Below are 20,298 nucleotides of genomic sequence, written 5' to 3'. Positions count from 1 at the left end.
GTGACAGTGATCGGTATGTACAGGAGAGGAGCGTGGAGGGGGTGACAGCGATCAATATGTATAGGAGAGGAGCGCAGAGGGGGTGACAGCGATTGGTATGTACAGGGGAAGAGGGACACTGATCAGTATGTACAGGAGAGGAGAGTGGAGGGGGTGACAGCGATCGGTATGTACAGGAGAGGAGAGTGGAGGGGGTGACAGCGGTCGGTATGTACAGGAGAGGAGTGTGGAGGGGGTGACAGCGGTCGGTATGTACAGGAAAGGAGCGCGGAGGGGGTGACAGCAGTCGGTATGTACAGGAGAGGAGCGCGGAGGGGGTGACAGCGGTCGGTATGTACAGGAGAGGAGCCTGGAGGGGGTGACAGTGACTGGGATGTCCCGGAGAGGAGCGCGAAGGGGGTGACAGTGACTGGTATGTACCGGAGAGGAGCGCGAAGGGGGTGACAGCAATCAGTATGTACAGGGGAGGAGAGTGGAGGGGGTGACAGCAGTCGGTATGTACAGGAGAGGAGCACGGAGGGGATGACAGCGGTCCATATGTACAGGAGAGGAGTGCAAAGGGGATGACAGTGATCGGGTTGTACAAGAGAAGAGTGTCTCAGGTCTGATGTATGTCAGATTTGATCTCTTTCACATCTGTGGTAATGCTTACTGCCCTCTGAAAAGCAATCTGTGATCACTTTTCAGAGGGTGGTATAGCAGCAGCTGAGAAGCATTCAGGCCATTTTTACTGCCCCCCGGCTACCTGTGTGGAAGAGCCATTATAGTGTATGGTCAGCTTTATGTTTTATTAGCTGGTTCCTAAGCGTTTTCCACAAACGTACTACAGGCCATTTAACATGATCTCCTATGGGACATGTTCACATCTCCACGTTTTCACCTGGTGCATTTTTTTGGAAAGGGTTGGGGACTTTTTTGAATGCAAAAAGTTGCATTTTTGGTTCTATAGACTTCAACGGAAATACTGCAGAAAAGCATGTAGTGCGTTTTTGATGCGTTTTGCATTTTAAATCTGCCTAACAACAAGAAAAAATAAAAATGAAAAACGCAATGCAGAAATGAGTGAAATGCAAACTGCATAGGTGTGAACCTAGCCATAGGGCTGGTTGGTTAGCTGTGATGCAGCAGACGGGGGGGGGGGGTTAATGGATGGACACACCCTGGGTCACCTGAATTGATAAAGTTGAGTCAGGAAGGGCAGGAGAGAGATTTATTCTGTGTTAGGAACAAGTAGGGAGTGGGTGTTGAATACAGCCAGTCATATATATGGGTTGAATTCTGAAAGAATTTTTGTTCGAATTTTGCCAAAATAGTGGGCCACGGAAACGGCTGCTTTTCGTGCAACCATTGAATTTGAGTGTTGGAATGTTGGGCATGTTGGAAATTTTTTGATAAAAGAACGAATTTCTAATCAATCATGGGAAAATTGTGCGTGAAATGTAACAAAGAGAAATGAGAGTGAGCTGCGACATGGAAAGAAAAGAAAATTCTTGGCCACGTAATTTCTTTTCTGTTGCAACATGGTCGAATTTTAAAATCAATGATGGCACCATCGGGTTACAAAATGCACAATATCTCCCATTTTCTAAATAACATTTGTTTGGAATTTGACCTATGTATGGCCTGCATAAGGCTACTTTCACACTAATCTGCTACAAAAATGCATAGGCGTTTTTACTGCGCTTTTGTAGTGCTTTTTGAGTATTGTTAAAGGACATGTAACTTAAAATGCACCAAAAATGCTTTCCAGGGGTGTTTTTTTAGGTGCTTTTCAGCCGCTTTTCAGGTGCTTTCCATTGATTTCAATGGGAAGATGCATTTTTTGGACGTTTTTAACTCCCCAAACATGCCTCAAAGATGCTGCAAGCAGGGGTTTTACTCTGCAAGCGCGATGGCCCAGTGTGAAAACATACATAGACATTCACATACACAGGGAAGCAGTTTTCTTGAGCTTTTCAGGTGCTTTTTTTAACGCAAAAATGCTTGAAAAACTCTTCAGTGTGAAAGCAATCTAAATGGAATAGCAAACAGCCGATGGGCTACAAAATGTCATCTATGTTCACACGGCCGTCGGCAAGTATCAGAAGACTCTTGCTGAAGGTTTAAACAGCTGCCTGAATATAATGGGGTTTATTTATTAAATTAATCAGATTGTGCACTTTACAACGCCATTTGCTGCAGACTTTACATAGTCTGGCTGACAAAAGACAAAAGTCCATCCAGTTCAACCATAAAGAAAAAAAGTTATAATCCTATACCCACAGTTGATCCAGAGGAAGGCAAAAAAACCCAGCTAAGCATGATCCAATTTGCTCCTGCAGGGGAAAGAAATCCTTCCTGATTCCCCGAGAGGCAATCAGATATTCCCTGGATCAACGTTACCTATAAATGTTAGTATCCAGTTATATTTTGTGTATCCAAGAAAGAATCCAGGACTTTTTTAAAGCAATCCACTAAGCTGGTCAGAACCAAATCTATTCCACATTTTCACAGCTCTCACTGTGAAGAAACCTTTCCGTGTTTGGAGATTACATTTCTTTTCCTCCAGAAGTAAAGATTGCCCCCTTGTCCTCTGTGATGACCTCAGGGGGAATAACTACACCGAGTTCACTATATGAACCACTGATGTATATATACATGGAGATCATATCCCCCCTTATGTATTATACATGTTGATCATATCCCCCCTTATGTATTATACATGGAGATCGTATCCCCCCTTATGTATTATACATGGAGATCATATTCCCCCTTATGTATTATACATGGAGATCATATTCCCCCTTATGTATTATACATGGAGATCATATCCCCCCTTATGTATTATACATGGTGATCATATCCCCCCTTATGTATTATACATGGAGATCATATCCCCCCTATGTATTATACATGGTGATCATATCCCCCCTTATGTATTATACATGGTGATCATATCCCCCTTATGTATTATACATGGAGATCATATCCCCCTTATGTATTATACGTGGAGATCATATCCCCCCTTATGCATTATACGTGGAGATCATATCCCCCTTATGTATTATACGTGGAGATCATATCCCCCCTTATGTATTATACGTGGAGATCATATCCCCCCTTATGTATTATACATGGTGATCGTATCCCCCCTTATGTATTATACGTGGTGATCGTATCCCCCTTATGTATTATACGTGGTGATCGTATCCCCCTTATGTATTATACGTGGTGATCGTATCCCCCCTTATGTATTATACGTGGTGATCGTATCCCCCTTATGTATTATACGTGGTGATCGTATCCCCCTTATGTATTATACGTGGCGATCGTATCCCCCTTATGTATTATACATGGAGATCATATCCCCCCTTATGTATTATGCATGGTGATCGTATCCCCCCTTATGTATTATACATGGTGATCGTATCCCCCCTTATGTATTATACATGGTGATCGTATCCCCCCTTATGTATTATACATGGAGATCATATCCCCCCTTAATCTCTTCTCAAGAGAGCATTAATTCAGTTCCTCTAATCTTTCCTCATAGCTGAGCTCCTCCATGCCTCTTATCAGTTTAGTTGCCCTTCTCTGTAGTTTTTCCAGTTCCCCAATGTTGCCCAAAACTGAACTGCATATTCCAGATGAGGTCTTACTAATGATTTGTACCGGGGTGATATGATATCTCTCTCTCTGGAGTCTATACCTCTTTTAATACAAGAGAGGATTTTGCTCACTTTAGAAGCCGCAGCTTGGCATTGCATGCCATTATTAAGCTTGTGATCTACCAGAACTCCCAGATCCTTCTCCACCATTGATTCCCCCAGTTGTACCCCCCCCTAGTATGTATGATACATGCATATTCTTAGCCCCCAAGTGCATAACCTTACATTTATCAACATTAAACCTCATTTGCCACATAGTTGCCCAATTAAACAGTGCATTGAGGTCGGCTTGTAAGCTGAAGACATCCTGTAAAAGCCTTGTAAATGAAGGGGAACTGCTGACTTCCATCATGTGCAAGCAAAATTGCTGGATTTTTTTTTTTTTTCCTTGCATGTGATTGGGAATTCTTTGCAAAGAATTCCCTAATTTCTGGAGCAAATTCCCTTTGCACAGTGGGTAGATTAAAGGATAAGGTCACCTTTTACCAAAAATTAATAAACGCACATTCTTTTATAGGTAAAAAAAGAAAAGTGCATTTATTACTTTTTGTAGTAGGAGCCTATGAAGCATTACATAGTTAGTCTGGCTGAAAAAAGACAAAAGTCCATCCAGTTCAACCATACAAAAAATACCCACAGTTGACCCAGAGGAAGGCAAAACAAACCCAGCAAAGCATGATTCAAATTGCTCCAGGAAAAAAATTCCTTCCTGATCCTTCGAGAGGCAATCGGATATTCCCTGGACCAACGTTACCTATAAATGTTATATCCAGTTATATTCTGTGTATCCAAGAAAGAATCCAGGCCTTTTTTTAGTATAGATCACTGATGTCATACAGGTCTCCTGCAGACCCGTCCATATATCTGAGTGGCTGTCAGGGGCGGACTGACCATTTGGAAACTCGGGCACTGCCCGGGGTCAGTAGGGGGCCCCATGAGATGCCCCTGGTACCTTTTTCATAGGCTTTTTTGAGTTTGGGCAAGGACACAGGGGTCCCATGATCCCCTATTGCCCGGGGGCCCCCTGAGTTGTCAGTCCGCCACTGGTGGCTGTACATCCCGTATGGGCAAGCAGATATACTGACAGGTAGAATCAATGAACTGTCACGATGCTCCACTGTGCTATGGTAGTTCATTGAGGGCTACAAGCTGACAGCAGCAAAGGCCGTCGGAACTTGTAGTGTTCTTATTCACAGAATACTGTGAGTGAGTGATGCAACCAGGTGGGCAGAGCCCCACATGACATATTTCTTTTACATTTTACAGCTAGCGCGGGGGGGGGGGAGAAGATCCCCGCTAGATGTAAGAATGGGGGTAGGCGATTGGGGGGTGCAGGGGCTGATCCATTCGCAACATGTTATATGTTACACCCTGAATATGGTATAACATGTTACAAAAGGGGAACTTATTCTTTAAGGCTAGGTTCACATCTGTGCGGGTGGTGCCGCTGCGGATCCGCACAAAAATCCGTGCAGCCTCTCTACCCGCACAGGAATACGGACCCGCGGGCGGGTGCCTTTTATTTCTAATCGCAGGCCATCCGCACTGGAAATCGCAACCGCACTGGGAACCGAGATTGCATTTCCCAAAGAAGTGCAGGGACTTGTTCCCTGAGTGTCCTGGGACACGGGAGTTCATTCAAATGAATGGGCTTTCGTGCCTGCGCAAAACACGGCCCGCAGGAACGCGGTTATGTGGACCAGGGGTAACACCCCAGTCACACCGATGTGACTTCCAGTGAAGTCGCACGGTTTCCTAGTCGGATGGTATTCTGACTTGAGATGCAGCTTACAAGACACAGATGTCTATGCAAGTTGCACCTGACCTAAGCGTTTTCTGCAGCGTTTTGCAGAAACGCAGTACTGCCATTTACCATGATTTCTTAAGGGACATGTTCACACCTGTGCATTTTCCCCCGGTGCGTTTTTTGGAAAGGGTCAGGGACCAAAGCGCAAGTTGCGTTTTTGGTTCTATTCAATAGAAATGCTGCAGACAAGCATATATTGCGTTTTTTGCATTTTAAATCTGCCTAGCAACAAGAAAATTTAAAAAAAAAAGAAAAGAAAAACGGAAAATGTTTCAAACGCAAGTGCAAAAATGCAAAACGCAATGCAGAAACGGCTCAAATGCAACCTGCATAGGTGTGAAACTAGCCTAAAGTAGTGAGTGCACTACTTTATAAATTGGTGCTGCTCCGACCAAGTCAGAATCGCCCCAATATGACCGCTGTAATTGCGACCAGGATCTTATCCCGGCCATACATGGGTCAAAATTCTGACCAATTTTTTGTCCGAAAATCGGACCTAAGAATAATCGGCTGATTTTCGCTCTGTTAGTGGGTCAATGGCACCGGCCAATTTTCGTGGTTCCTCCCCTTTTCGGTGATCGGGCATGTTGGAAAATTCATGAATAACTACTGATTTTCGACTCAATGATGGTCAAATCGTACGATCGTTTTTCTGCAAAGAATATGCACATGAGCCGTGTCCTGGAAAGAACAGAAGTTTTGCATGTTATATCGGGTGATCTTTATGACTTGGTCGGTCAATTTTCAAAATCAATGATGGCACCATCAGATTACCGAGCGAACGTTTCCAATTTTCAGACGAAAAATCGTTCGGAATGCGAACCATGTATGGCCTGCATTAGTTACATGGTTGTCAATGTCATAGTTCACATCAGTGCTTGCAGTTCCAGTGTGTTCCAGGTGCAGAAAATATAAAGTAGAACAGACTGCATTTTTCCAGCAGAGAACTGTACTTGAATGCCGTAAAACTCCCAGTATGCACCAGAAACTCACTGGAATGCCATGTCCCTATTTAAACTGAAGAAAAAGGGGGAAAAATGAACTGAAACACATCAAAAACACACCAGAACGTGTCAAAATCCTAACAAAAATGCACAGGAACACACCAAAAACACGTAAAAAACACGCAGACAGGAACACATCTGGACTGTTTCTATAGTGTGAAACGGCCCTAAAAGAATGGGTCGCTCTCAGGAGCTCATTGACTCCAAGCGTGGTCCCGTGATAAGTTGCCACCTGTGCAATAAGTCCATCCGTGACATTTACTAAATATTCCACAGTCAACTGTTAGTGGGATTATAACAAAGTGGAAGCAACTGGGAACAACAGCAACTCAGCCACCAAGTGGTAGGCCACGTCACATGACAGAGCGGGGTCAGCACATGCTGAAGTACGCAGAAGTCGCCAATTGTCTGCAGAGTCAATAGCTAAAGACCTCCAAACTTGGCGTGGCCTTCAGATTAGCACAACAGTGCACAGAGAGCTTCATTGAATGGATTTCCATGGCCAAGCAGCTGCATCCAAGTCTTATATCGTCAAGTGCAATGCAAAGCGTCGGATGCCACTTTGCACCACACTACAAACCGCACCAAAAACATCTATAATGAAGTTTAATGGTAATAATGCTCATCAAACGCCTCGCAACTGCCCTGCAAATGCCTGCCAGGCGTTTCAGGAGAGTCATCGACTTAAATAGGAGGCTTCAACTCCTCCTGACTGGACATGAGGCGTCAGTTTTGCCACAATGTGACGCTAACGCTTCAGTGTGAACAGGACTGTGTGCTGCCATGTCCAGAATTTTCATAGGTGTTTTGGAAAACGTTAAAAACGCTTCAAAAATGCCTGTCTGACGCTTGCTGACATAGCTAGTGTGAACGTCGCCCTATGGCATCAGCATACCAAGACATTTTGGACAATTTCATGCTTTCAACTTTGTGGGAACAGTTTGGGGATCGTCCCTTCCTGTTCCAACATGACTGCACACCAGTGCACAAAGCAAGGTCAATAAAGACATGGATGAGCGAGTTTTGGATGGAGGAACTTGACTGGCCTGCACAGAGTCCTGACCTCAACCCGATAGAACACCTTTAGGATGAATTAGAGTGGAGACTGCAAGCCAGGCCTTCTCGTCCCACATCAGTGCCTGACCTCACAAATGTACTTCTGGAAGAATGGTCCAACCTTCCCATAGACACACTGCTAAACCTTGTGGACAGCCTTCCCAGAAGAGTTGAAGCTGTTATAGCTGCAAAGGGTGGGCCAACTCAATATTGAACCCTACGGAATAAGACTGGGATGCCATTAAAGTTCATGTGCGTGTAAGGGCAAGTGTCCCAATACTTTTGGCAATATAATGTATATAGTAGGGGGAAAGACACATGACTATATATGGATGTTATAACATGTAACTTCTGATTGTTTTTTAGTAATTATTTATAATATGGTTATAATAAAAATGTAATATTTTAAGAAAAAGTATACATTTTCTGATTAATTCATGTGATAATATTGGCACAATAAAAATCCCCCATTTTCGCTAGCACTTTATTTTTTTTATATTCAGCAACCCCCTGCCATTCATACCAATGACAGGCTGTTTGCTGCACCTGGGCTGTCTGAGTGCAGGGAATACGGTTGCAGTTCTGCTAAAAAGGCTCAGCCAGCCTATGCCAGAGTCCTTAGGGTGTACATACACTGAAATAAATGAATTTGTGTGCCATCTTCTGGGCTTTTTAGGGAACTGATGTTCTGAAATTGTTCATGCAGATTTTTCATAAAAATTCTGGATCTCCGATTAATGACCTCCTTCCTTCTGTTAGCGATCTGCCTGTTTTGTTGATTCTTTTGTCTTTGCAGGTCAGGAAGATCAGATAGCTGAAGGTCATATTGTACTGTTCTGGGTTAGTGACTCAACATGACATACAGACAATTAGGGGTTTATTTACTAAAGCTGGAGAGTCCAAAATCAGACTCACTTCTGCATAGAAACCAATCAGCTTCCAGGTTTCATTGCCAAAGCTTCATTGAACAAGCTGAGGTTAGAAGCTGATTTTGGACTCTCCAGCTTTAGTAAATAAACCCCTTAGTGTTTGTAGAGAGGTCAGCCATGACAACTTCCATGTTTTGTATAGTAAAGGTTCCTTTTAAATAAATTCCTTTTTAAACAGTTACATAGTCGGTAAAGACACTGATTCCTCCAGTTCAACCTGAGTATGTGTGTGTTTGTCACTACCATTTTCAATATAACTGTGCATTTGCCTTCGCTAAGAAACACATCTAAGAGGTTTATATATATATATATATATATATATATATATATATATTTCTACACTCCCTGCTGATACCACCAACTGTGGAAGGAAGTTGCACATCCTTACCGCTCTAACAGTAAAGAACCCCTTACCAGCTTAGGAGTGAACCACTTATCCTATACAGAATGATAATGCAGTTGGATGATAAGTCCACCTTTGGGAACAATTTACATGTTCAACCCATTTTTAGGTGGAACATGTTCCCACCACTGCAGCCGCTGCTGATTTCCTGTGGAAGGAAGTTGGACATCCTTACCACTCTAACAGTAAGGAACCACATATGCAGTTTAGGAGTGAACCACTTATCATCCAACTGCATTATCATCCCTTACAGGATAATTGCTCCTATCTGTAAAACTGAATGAAATCTAAAAAATTAGCAAAATACACATTTGAACTACAATTAGAAAAAAAACACTGAAGCAATAATACAACAGAAATAAACCCAAAATAAAACATTGTGTTTTATAAAAGAGCAAATAAACATTTACAAATATATATGTTTTGGGTGAATATACAATCAAATATAAAATTGGAGGTATAGCTTTACCTATGCAAAACCAACTTTCTTTATTTCAAACTAAGAAGGACGCTACAGCCAGTTTATAATTGGGTGTGTGCATCATCTCAGGCTTCCCCACGTTGGACCATGCTCCATTTACCTACCATTAATGAGCAGAAGAAAAATGACATTTTGAGTTCCAGCATCCTGATTAGTTACCTGATGCCCCTCTGCTGGTGATATGTTTGGGTGCAGGGAATGGGTGCTTTCATCTTTGGTACTGGCATAGAAACACCCAGCACTTTTTCGTGGAGCAGGTTAGGGTTAAGGTCAAGGTCAGGGATAAGGAGTTAAGAAATAAAGGACAACTGTACCTTTCTATTAGGCGTGCATGTCACAGCTGCAATCATTCCTATCAGAGCTGTACTCATAGTGGCCTTCAGTGGTCCAAAGAAGCACGACTCTCTCCTAGTAATGAATGGGGCACAAAGAGAATCCAGCAGGAACATTTTTGGAGAAAACCGCTGTGGGCAGGGAAGATTGCTGGAAGGAGAGGATGATAAGTATGTAACAAGGTGGGTTGCACTCAAGTGTGGGGGGTCATTACAGGACAACTTGCAATTAAGATACCATTACCAGGTTAGAGTTAAGAATGAAGGAATCAAATGTGTAACATTATGGGGTCAGGTGTTGAAGCGACCTTTTTGCTGTTGTTGAAGCTAAATTCCAGGTGTAGATATTTTTGCAAAGTTACATTGGTCCAGCTTGGACCAGTGTCAGTAAACCTTTTCCATGCTTGGCTAATCCCTGTGGAAGCAGATAATCCCTGTAGTAGCCACCACTAATGATCGTTGCTGTCTTGGGTCCCATGTTGAATAGTTGCCCTGCTGTATAGTACCTCCAGGGGGTCACAGAAGGTCCACCTGTTAGAGTATGTAGCTGCCAGGAGAGGAGTGAAGGGAATACTATAGAGTGCCACTTGATGGACAGCTCTGATTCTGCTGGGGCTGCAGACATTACAGTAAAGATGGCAGTGCACAGCAACAGTCTCAAAGGTTTTATTTTTTGGTTGAAACAAATGGCCTGGCATCAAGGTGTAGTGATCAGTGTAAGCATGGGTTAAGTTTAGGGATTTGTGGGCGTCGAGTCACTTTTCCACTTGTTTTTGATACTGAAAACCCCTTTGAGACAAGTGGGATGGGGGCTTAGGCATACAGAATGGAGGAAAAAAAAGGAACGCCCTGCCCATTGCGAACAATCAAAAATGAAGTTTGGCTTTCCAAGTGTAAATTAAGGGGCAATGCATAACAGTTTTGCTGGATGATATGTCTATTTTTTCTTTGATCCATTTTTTATTGATCACTCTCAATGGTCCTGTGGGTAGCCCTTGCATGATGACTGTACAAACCCAGCTGGCATTATGCACTGACTATATGACTGAAATTCAAAGTCATGCACCTTGAGTAGTTAAAAAAAAAATCTTTGACATGCTTTGTATATGTTTGAATCTTCAAAATGAAAATAAACCGATAAAAATAACAAAGTTGTAACAATTACACCAAAATGTACTGTAAATGAAAGAATAATTCCACTAAACACAAATTTCAGCATTTATGTGAAAGCGTACACCTGATTATCGTTCATGTTGGTGAACTGCTCAGACAAGGGTCTATTTATAAATGTTTTCATCAATTATTCATATATTTCTAATGGAATCTAATTTAAAACAGTGTGAAAATGATGAACGAATGAATCTAAAAATATGTATATAAATGGGCCCCTTGTTGTTACATGCAAACCTCTTAGCTGCTGCTATACATTCAACAAGTTTATTCTAATTACAGCACTACCGCTGTCTGTAGGGGACACAACAACTCGACAGATATTTGTTAGGACGGCTTCAGAAGATGACATGCAAGTGTGCCAATGCACAGAACAATGGTCATCTCCAGCCGGTTGAATGTGCACGAACAACTAAACCCAGTCTTGGCACCAGATGGCCTATTTAAGGAAGAGAGCCGAGTCAGGAATTTGCTGACTGGCCTGCTACTGTTGCCCTGCAACCTAAAGCTGTTCCTAAGATCTGCTTTCCCACTGCTGACCTGGCCTGCTCTTAGACCTGTCTTCACTCGGCCATACTGCTCTTGACCTTGTTTGTCTTTGCAGATTTCTGATTTGACCTTGGCTGGTTCCTGACCTTGGCTTGGCTCTGCTGTTTCCTGGTTTCATCTTGGCTGGTTTATGACTTTTGTTTGGCTCTGCTGATTCCTGGTTTGGTCTTAGCTGGTACCTGACCTTGACTTGGCTCTGCTGATTCCTGGTTTGATCTTGGCTGGTTTCTGACCTTGACTTGGGTCTGCTGATTCCTGGTTTGATCTTCGCTTGTTCCTGACCTTGACTTGGCTCTGCTGATTCCTGGTTTGATCTTGGCTGGTTCTGACCTTGGCTTGGCTCTGCTGATTCCAGATCTGACCTTTCCTGATTAAGACTTATCTCCGCTGATATTCTGGTATGGCCTCGGTTGGCCTCCTGACCACAATCCTGCCTGCTGTCTGTCTCCTCAGCCACAGATAACTACCCTACCCAGATCTTGCTTTCAGTCTGCCTCTTCTTGGGTGACCTTCCTGTTGGTCTGCACGAGCACCTCAAAGCCAAGCCTGCACCCAGAAAGGAGTTTCCATAGACTGTACTCTTGGCATCCATGTTAATCTGTCCCCTGTCCCTGTGCTCCACTGGGAGCTCCACAGGGGTGCCTGAACTAAAGATGTTGGAGAAACCCTCTCAGTCTTCAACCATGTTCGATCTGACATACTCTTCCCCATTCTGTACAATGCAAAAAAATAAAGACTGGCCCAGCATTATACTTTAAATTTAGAAAATGTTTTGACTTCATATTCTCCTTCAATAAAAAGGGAGGACAGGACTTGGTAACAGATGCCATGTACCTTTTTTAGAAGATGATTATTACCTCAATTAAACATGTGCTGGGAGAAATACAAAGACTGTCAATGCCTATCTCTTTTTATGAAAATGTGAGTTGTCTGGCTACCATCTAATGGTTTTAAAGTGTATGAATAAGCAAAAATGTATATATATACACACACACACTTTATTTATTGCTGTCTTTGTCCCATTCGGGAGATTTAAATTTCCCTTCACTTCCCTTGCATTTGCATTCAGTGGACATTTGCCACTGAAACCGGTTTCCCCATTGGAATATTTACTATTACCTCTTGTTCTGGTGACAACTCCTAAAGTTTTGACAATGGTCACAAGGACAAATAGAGAGAATTCATCTCCACAGCTAGGACAAAGACCACAAGAAAAAAATTGACAGGGATACTAAACATTTTCTGCTGTATCCAAAACTAAATAGAATTTTGGCTATACATATACGTACACTTTAGTTATAGACCTGCATACTTGATCCAAGCCAGTTACCCAGAAAACACAGAGTGCATTATATTAGTATGCTAGGCAACTGGCATTTCCAGATTTTTAACAATATCTACCTTCATGTGTTTTTTATCAGTACAGATTTTATTATTATACAGGATTTATTATTATTTAATGGATTTACCACGGTATTTGTATACGCCATTAATATAATGCACGCTCAGTGTGAACCTCTCAAGCATTCTAAATGCTTACCAATAAAAATTCCTGCCTGAAAGTAGGTACCACAAAATTCCTGCTTATTAACCAGACATCCTCTTCTGCCTGTTGCTTTTTTTGCTCTGTAATCTATTTTCACTTTGTTAAAGTGAGCTATGTAAATAGCAACTCAAGGAAATAAAGGGTTAAGAACCTTTTAACATGTGGGTCTTCCGCTTCATTTGAGTCCAATTGTCCATTAATTGTCTAGATGTAGGAGAGCTGAGTGGGGTCTAGTTGTCACTGGAGCATATAGATTTGGATGGGAACCCTGGAGAGCACTGGAAGACCACAAGATGGCCGATGATGGCTCAGCAAGTGTTGTCACGTGTAGTTATGCATTTCAAGACAGGGCTGCCACTTTCTCAAACCAATAGGAAGACTCCCTGGCGGGATGGCTTTATAAAGGAGTGAGTTGCTATTTACATAGCTTGCTTTTCATTCACCTATTACTACATTTAGTCAGCTGTCCCCAATGGAGTCTCCTTTTCAAAGCAGTCATAGGGGCTGCAATCCTTCCCAAGGAAGCTCATCCTGTTCTGTGAAGGTCCTTCCCCAGAAGCTGGCATTGAATGACGTTGCTACATGTATGTGCCTGATATCACTTCATTGTCTTATAAGTTGCCAATTGTCACGGGAATAAATGAGTTTTTACACTGCTACACTCAAATGTACCCTTTGCTGTCCTTGTCTTCTACACCTCTCAAGAGATTGAAGAGAATCTTCAATATTTTGAGAGGTGCTGCACTACAGTGTTTTGGAATCACTCCACAACCTCACCCAGACCCCCCCCAAAGCCATTTCCCTCCAGTGCGTTGGCCACATACACTTCTGCACCATATCTCTCTACGTACATTTGTAAGGAACACATCTGTGCATTTATAAATGTGGGGAGCCTGTTTTATTTTTTAAAGTGCCAGTATGGTCATGGTAATGCGAATTTGATGCTTTATGAACACACCCCTATGGCTGGCCGACTGCTATCTCGCTGTCCAGTAAGAATGCCCTTGCTGGCCCTGAATTAGTCTTATTGGATAAGTAGCAGTTCCGTAAACTAGGGCAGAGAAACAAAATCAAACTAATTTAGAGAAGACATCAAAGAGGTTCTTCTGACTAATAAAGGAACTAGAAAGGCAAGGTAGTTCATTTCAGAAGTGTAAGGTCTTCACTGAAGCCCGCCTCACCACCTGCCCCCTGGAGTCTATAACCTCACAGCTCCGCCAGTCACCCCCCCCCCCCTCCGTCATTTGCTCCCTCACCCACATCTTCAGTCTCTCCCTCTCCACTGGCACTTTCCCCTCCCTTCTAAAGCACGCGCACATCACCCCCATACTCAAAAAACCCTCCCTTGACCCCACTGACCTAAATAACCTTAGACCCGTCTCCCTGCTACCATTCACCTCCAAGCTCCTTGAGCGCCTGGCCTACAATCGCCTAAGCGCCCACCTCACTGATAACAACCACCTTAATCCACTACAGTTTGGCTTCCGTCCCCTACACTCCACTGAAACCGCCCTACTCAAAATCACTAATGACCTGCTAACCGCCAAAGCTAATGGCCATTACTCTGTCCTCCTGCTCCTTGACCTCTCCGCGGCCTTCGACACAGTCGACCACCCTCTTCTCCTTACTAAACTGCACTCCCTCGGCATCAAGGACGCTGCTCTCTCCTGGTTCTCCTCCTACCTATCCCAATGCTCCTTCAGCATCACCTTCAACACTGCCACCTCCCCCTCTCTCCCCCTCTCTGTCGGTGTCCCCCAAGGCTCTGTCCTCGGACCCCTCCTCTTCTCCTCCCTTGGCAAACTAATACACTCCCATGGCTTCAATTACCACCTCTAAGCTGACGACACACAAATTTACCTCTCCACCCCCCACCTCACCCCCTCACTCTCTGCCCGCATCGCCCACCTCCTGAACGACATATCAGACTGGATGTCGCTCCATTTCCTCAAATTAAACCTGTCCAAAACTGAGCTCCTGGTCTTCCCCTCCATCACTACTAACAACGCCACCATCACTCCCACCCCACATGCCAAAGTCCTGGGTGTCACCCTGGACTCCAAACCTTTCCTTCCAACCTCACGTCCAATTACTATCAAGGTCATGCAGGCTCCACCTCCACAACATCTCCAAGATACCTACATTCCTTACCCCAGACACTACTAAACAACTCATACACTCCCTCATCATCTCACGCCTGGCCTACTGCAACTCCCTTCTCACTGGCCTACCCAAACAAACACTATCCCCACTCTAGTCGATCCTGAACTCAGCGGCGAGACTCATCCACCTCAGCAACCGCTCCACATCCACCACCCCCCTCTGCCAATCCCTTCACTGGCTCCCGATTGCCCAGCGCATCAAATTCAAACTGCTAACCCTGACCAACAAAGCCATTCACAACGCCGCCCCAAACTACCTAACCAACCTGATACCCAAATACCACCCTACCCGTGCCCTTCGCTCCTAACAGGACTTCCTACTCTCTAGCTCCCTGGTCTCCTCCTCCCACGCCCAATTGCAGGACTTCTCCAGGACTTCCCCCATCCTCTGGAACTCCCTACCCCTATCCATCAGACTGTCACCTACCCTCCTCACCTTCAGGCACACCCTGAAAACCCACCTCTTCAGGGAAGCCTACCCCACCCTCACCTAACAACTGACCTCCTCCACTCCTCCCATCACTCCATCCCCCACAGCCATTTCCTCCTGTACCACTTTCCCCTCCCACCTAGACTGTAAGCTCGAAAGAGCAGGGCCCTCGAATCCCCTTGTGTATTGTATTGTTAATGTCTTGTCTCATGTTCTGTCCCCCTTGCTATTGTACAGCGCTGAGCAAACCCTTTGGCGCTATATAAATACTGTATAATAATAATAATAATAAATAGCTTATAGGTCCCTTTTTGAATGGTTCAGACCGAGTATGCCAGCACTTTGAATAGGGTGACTGTTTTAATCAAGACTACCAACAACAAAGGTAACTAAAATATATGATGAGAAAATCCCTTTAATAAACCTATACACATTCTGATTAGTGATTATTAGTGGAGCAAGATGGCCACTCCCTGCTTTTCCAAGCCTTTTATACCAAACTGATGGACAAATATAAAAGATTAGAAAAAAGCTTAGGAGAAGTCTCAGAATTGTGCAATGCATAGTGAGCTTGTAAAAGAAAATTCCAGGGAAAATAGGAAACCATTAAGGAAATTGGAACCCTGTTATGCAGGAACACAGAAGAATTTTCACCTCCTTGATATTAACGGTGAAGCTCTTGTCCCACTATTGTTTATCATATTTGGTAGACCGAAATCAGGCCATTAAGACAGGATAGTTATCACAGCAAACAATAGTATTTTAAAGTCACACTTCAGTACCAGATTTCACCAGCAGGAGGCTCTGCAGTTGTAAAGCAACTCACCCTATCTGCTAAAGCTAGGAGAAAAATACTTAGACCAGTGCTTTCAAAATCATTGCATAATAATGGTGCTCGATACCATGAATGTAACCTGCAGATCCAAGAACTATCACAAATGGAAAGCCATAATAATTCTGAAGGACGCAGCCAACCCTTGGGCTACTGATTGATCAAGATCTTTCTATTCACCATTCCAAGCTGGAGGTACAGTCACCAATGTAATAAAATGGCTCAACTGTTACCAAACATCACGTGCAGATGAAGAACAAGTTGTTGCTTTGGTACAAAGCATTTTAAAGGTCCACTAAAATATCAAGTTTGCCATAGATGATCCCATTTTGGTCCATTTATGCTTCTTCCATCGATGTAGACTTTAAGGCCTGTGCTTTTTATTTAGCCAATGCAGTCGGATTCACCGTTGGGTTAAAACACATCACTGTAATACTGCAGACACTGGATGCTGAAGACACACTTGTCCCTCCCCTGGGAACAACAGTGGAGATTGGATATAATGCTGTACCATGTCTGGGATACAGGGGAAGGTTGGTCCACTATCGCCAAGCATAAAACGGCCATCTGGCATGACAATCACTTTAACGTGCAAGATGCTACTCCGGCCTCTGTGGAGATAAAAGAATAAATGAGGGTGTAATATCTGGCAGGGATTACACATAACTTTTACAAGTTGAACACTTTCTGTGCCATTCTTTTATAAAGATGTTTCATATACAGATTTTAAAGTGCTGTTTTTGGTGGCTATCTGTAAGTCAGTGCAAACAGCATCCTTGCTAAATGGGTGTTGTAAGAAAATTATAGGTTAAGACTGGCCATAATAATTAGACAAGCAAAAACAATCTGTTTGGGAATGTCTAAACGTTATCCCATTTATTGGTTATCACCAGATTACAGGCAAAATATTTCGTACCAAGTCACCCAAACCTGTCCCCGATTCAACAGCCTGATGTGAACTGCGAATGGGTACACTTGGGGAAGATAATGAGTGCCTCCAACTGGCCTGTTGAAAAGTCTCTCTACAACCAAGTAGAATAAAGGAGGCCTTTGGCCAACAGCTGAGTCACAGAAAACATATTGGCAGATGGCAACATGTTTGAGGACAGGCAAGCACCTCTCCATCTGTCATGCTCAAGGGCACAAGTGTTCATCTATGGCCAAGGTGTCTTGAAATCCAGGCAACAAATAAACCCAATCACTGAATTAATGAATGCTCTCCAAGAAACATTATAATCCATGGCTGGTCGATTCCTGAGAGCTCTTCGCATGTGAAGTTGGGGCATGTTGTTTTACCTCTTTCTCTGCTCATTGGAACACCATCACATTTAACCTTCTAAGACCAGTTGAAGTTAACTGGTGGCTCTAAATAACTGCCTAATACAGCCCTGTGGCTATGCAGAACATGCTCAACAAAGGCATATCTGTAAGAAAAGACAGTTAATACATTTTCCCACTACCCATACCGGCAATCTCCTTTCTGTACCTAAGAAATCATCACCCAAAGTTGATAGGGAATATTATTTTTCTTTATGGTCCCCCGCACTTCTCACTGGTTTCTCCCTCTGACCATTCTTTCCTGCAGTGACATGAGGTGAGATGTAAAAACTATTGAGATCTGAAGGGGACCACAGAGATCGACACTCTAGGACAAGGGTGGGTATTTAATTTTCCCAAGGGGGCCACAAGAGAAACTGGAACTATTGACTTAATTCTGATCAAGATTAAATTTGGACCTGGAAAGGAAAAGCCTGGAAGTAAATAAACATAGGAAAAAAAAACACCTGGCACTAGAAATAATAGGTACAACTGCTGATAAAATAGGTCTCTTTCAGTTGGGTGGTCAGACGACTGAGCTGCGGTTTTACCACCTCCGGCTGCCCACCCACACTGTAAAATTTCAGCCAGTCAGGGCTGTTCACATGCTGCAGTTGTGGCATTTTTATCTTTGGCAGCAGCACACCTTGTCAAACTTACCTATTGAGTTTAATAGGGCTGTGCTGCAACTGCGTGCAATGGTGCATGGTAGTGAGGCATTATAGGGTTAAATCAGGCGGTGTGGAGGAAACATAACACTTCCTCACTGCATCTCAAATGCCCTCTGAAAAGCAAAAGGGTTTGCAGCATGCAGGCACCAACACAAGAAGAACTTGACCAGGTAGCAGAGTGGCGGAAGAGCATCAGGATGTCTGCTAGGCAATGCACTTCCACCAGAACCAAGCTTCCTAGCTGGACCGATCAACTCCTAAGGTTCTCTCCTTCCAGTTCTTGTAGCTCTCCACATGGACATCTGTCAGTGTTCCTCTGTGAGCTCAGAGAGCCAGTCATTCTGACAGTGGAAGCATTGAGGGCCAGATAAGGCCAGCCAAACCCAGCATGGGGCCCTGGGCCACAATTTGCCCAGGTGTTCTCCAGAAGCATAGCTGTGATCTACATGTGTGGGAAAAATTTGTATTTACTTTCCTTTTTTACAGGTATGCATTTGCTATGTATCTTCCTATATCAACAGACTCACTATATGTCTCAATCTTTGATAGATCACGCTGTCTGCATATGAGAGGCAGCAAGGAGTTTGCTATAGGTGTGTTTAGAAATGATTTTCCTTCACTACAAATAAGTAAGCAGAAGGGGTTCTCAGGTAACCAGATTACCAACAAAATGGATAGGCATGGACTGGTTCTCTACAGGAAATATCTGAATGAAAAACAGAACCCTAAGCATGTAGGTTGAGTGCATTTCAAGTTTTACTTTTCAACTTTTCCTAACTCTGTCTCTTTCTACTTGGAAGTTTTGGGTGTTCCCTTTGTGTGTTCCAGCTCCTCCTGTTACATTTTCTCTGGCATAAAGAAAATAAAAGCTCTGACAGAGTGGGAACCCCAATATAATGGCCTCAACAGGTGTGCAAATTCGGGAACTTGGCAAAGAGACCTCATCAGCATGCATACAAACAATTTTCACGTGGGCGGAACAATGACTTAGTGGTTAGCAAGTCTACCATTCAGCACTCGGGTCCTCAGGTTGGGTCTCGATAAGGATGTTATCTGCATGAAGTTTACATGTTCTCCCTGTGCATGTGTGGGTTTCCTCTCACACTCCAAAGACATACTAGTTGGTTAATTGGATCCAGCGTGCTCAAGATGACTGCCTCGAAAGCATCCCCAACAGCAGAAAAAGTGCTATAGACATATAAATTAATAAATTAACTCTCCAGCATTTAACAAAAACTTGACATTTACCTAACAGAAAGGAAAAACATGCTTTCAGCCTCTGTGCGCAACAAGAAGCTTCCAGGCTCACTTTTATGTAACCGTTTCTCCGCATCGGTGCAGCTCAGAGGTCCATGAAACCACCTGGAAACAAGATAAGAGTTGGAGACATCAATCACACAATCTTTTATCTTACCACATCACCACTTACAACATAAGACAATTCATAAAAAAAGTACAAGAGGTTCTCTGAATGGTGGAGGTGCAACGTAATCGACCCCCTGTGTTCAGTGACAAGCAACACCCAGAAGAAACCAACAGGCTGCTAGTATGAATTTATACACTACAGTACGCCTTCTCCTATGTAATGATGAGAAGAGGGTAAAGTGTTGTGTCTGGTGTTGGGGTACAGTAAAAAAATGTCAGGGGGGGGGGCCAAGGATGGGAGGTCAGCAGGGCAGAGGACAGGGGTGACTGCTGGCATGTCAGAAGGCAGGGGTGACTGCTGGCAGGGCAGAAGACAGGGGTCACTGCTGCCAGGGCAGAAGACAGGGGTCACTGCTGGCAGGGCAGAAGACAGGGGTCACTGCTGGCAGGGCAGAGGACAGGGGTCACTGCTGGCAGGGCAGAGGACAGGGGTCACTGCTGGCAGGGCAGAGGACAGGGGTCACTGCTGGCAGGGCAGAGGACAGGGGTCACTGCTGGCAGGGCAGAAGACAGGGGTCACTGCTGGCAGGGCAGAAG

The 20,298-nt window shown here is 43.8% G+C and overlaps 1 protein-coding gene across 1 annotated transcript in view; it reads right to left on the bottom strand.

Moving 5' to 3' along the window:
- Positions 1–15,906: 15,906 nt before the first annotated feature.
- Positions 15,907–20,298, bottom strand: part of LOC149452250 (SH2 domain-containing adapter protein D-like) — a 48,630-nt gene continuing 44,238 nt past the window's right edge. The window contains exons 6-7 of the mRNA XM_089689560.1: positions 19,585–19,698; positions 15,907–16,959 (exon numbers count right to left, since the gene is read on the bottom strand). Of these exons, the coding sequence (XP_089545686.1) occupies positions 16,773–16,959; positions 19,585–19,698 (301 nt within the window). The 3' untranslated portion in view covers positions 15,907–16,772. The remainder of the gene's footprint in view (positions 16,960–19,584; positions 19,699–20,298) is intronic.

Source organism: Staurois parvus, unplaced genomic scaffold (assembly GCF_062004578.1).
Source record: "Staurois parvus isolate SC_StPar_1 unplaced genomic scaffold, SC_StPar_1.0 ptg000486l, whole genome shotgun sequence".
Taxonomy (NCBI): Eukaryota; Metazoa; Chordata; class Amphibia; order Anura; family Ranidae; genus Staurois; species Staurois parvus.
The sequence above is the reverse complement of the archived record's forward strand: the minus strand, read 5'-3'. Positions and strand labels throughout refer to the sequence as shown.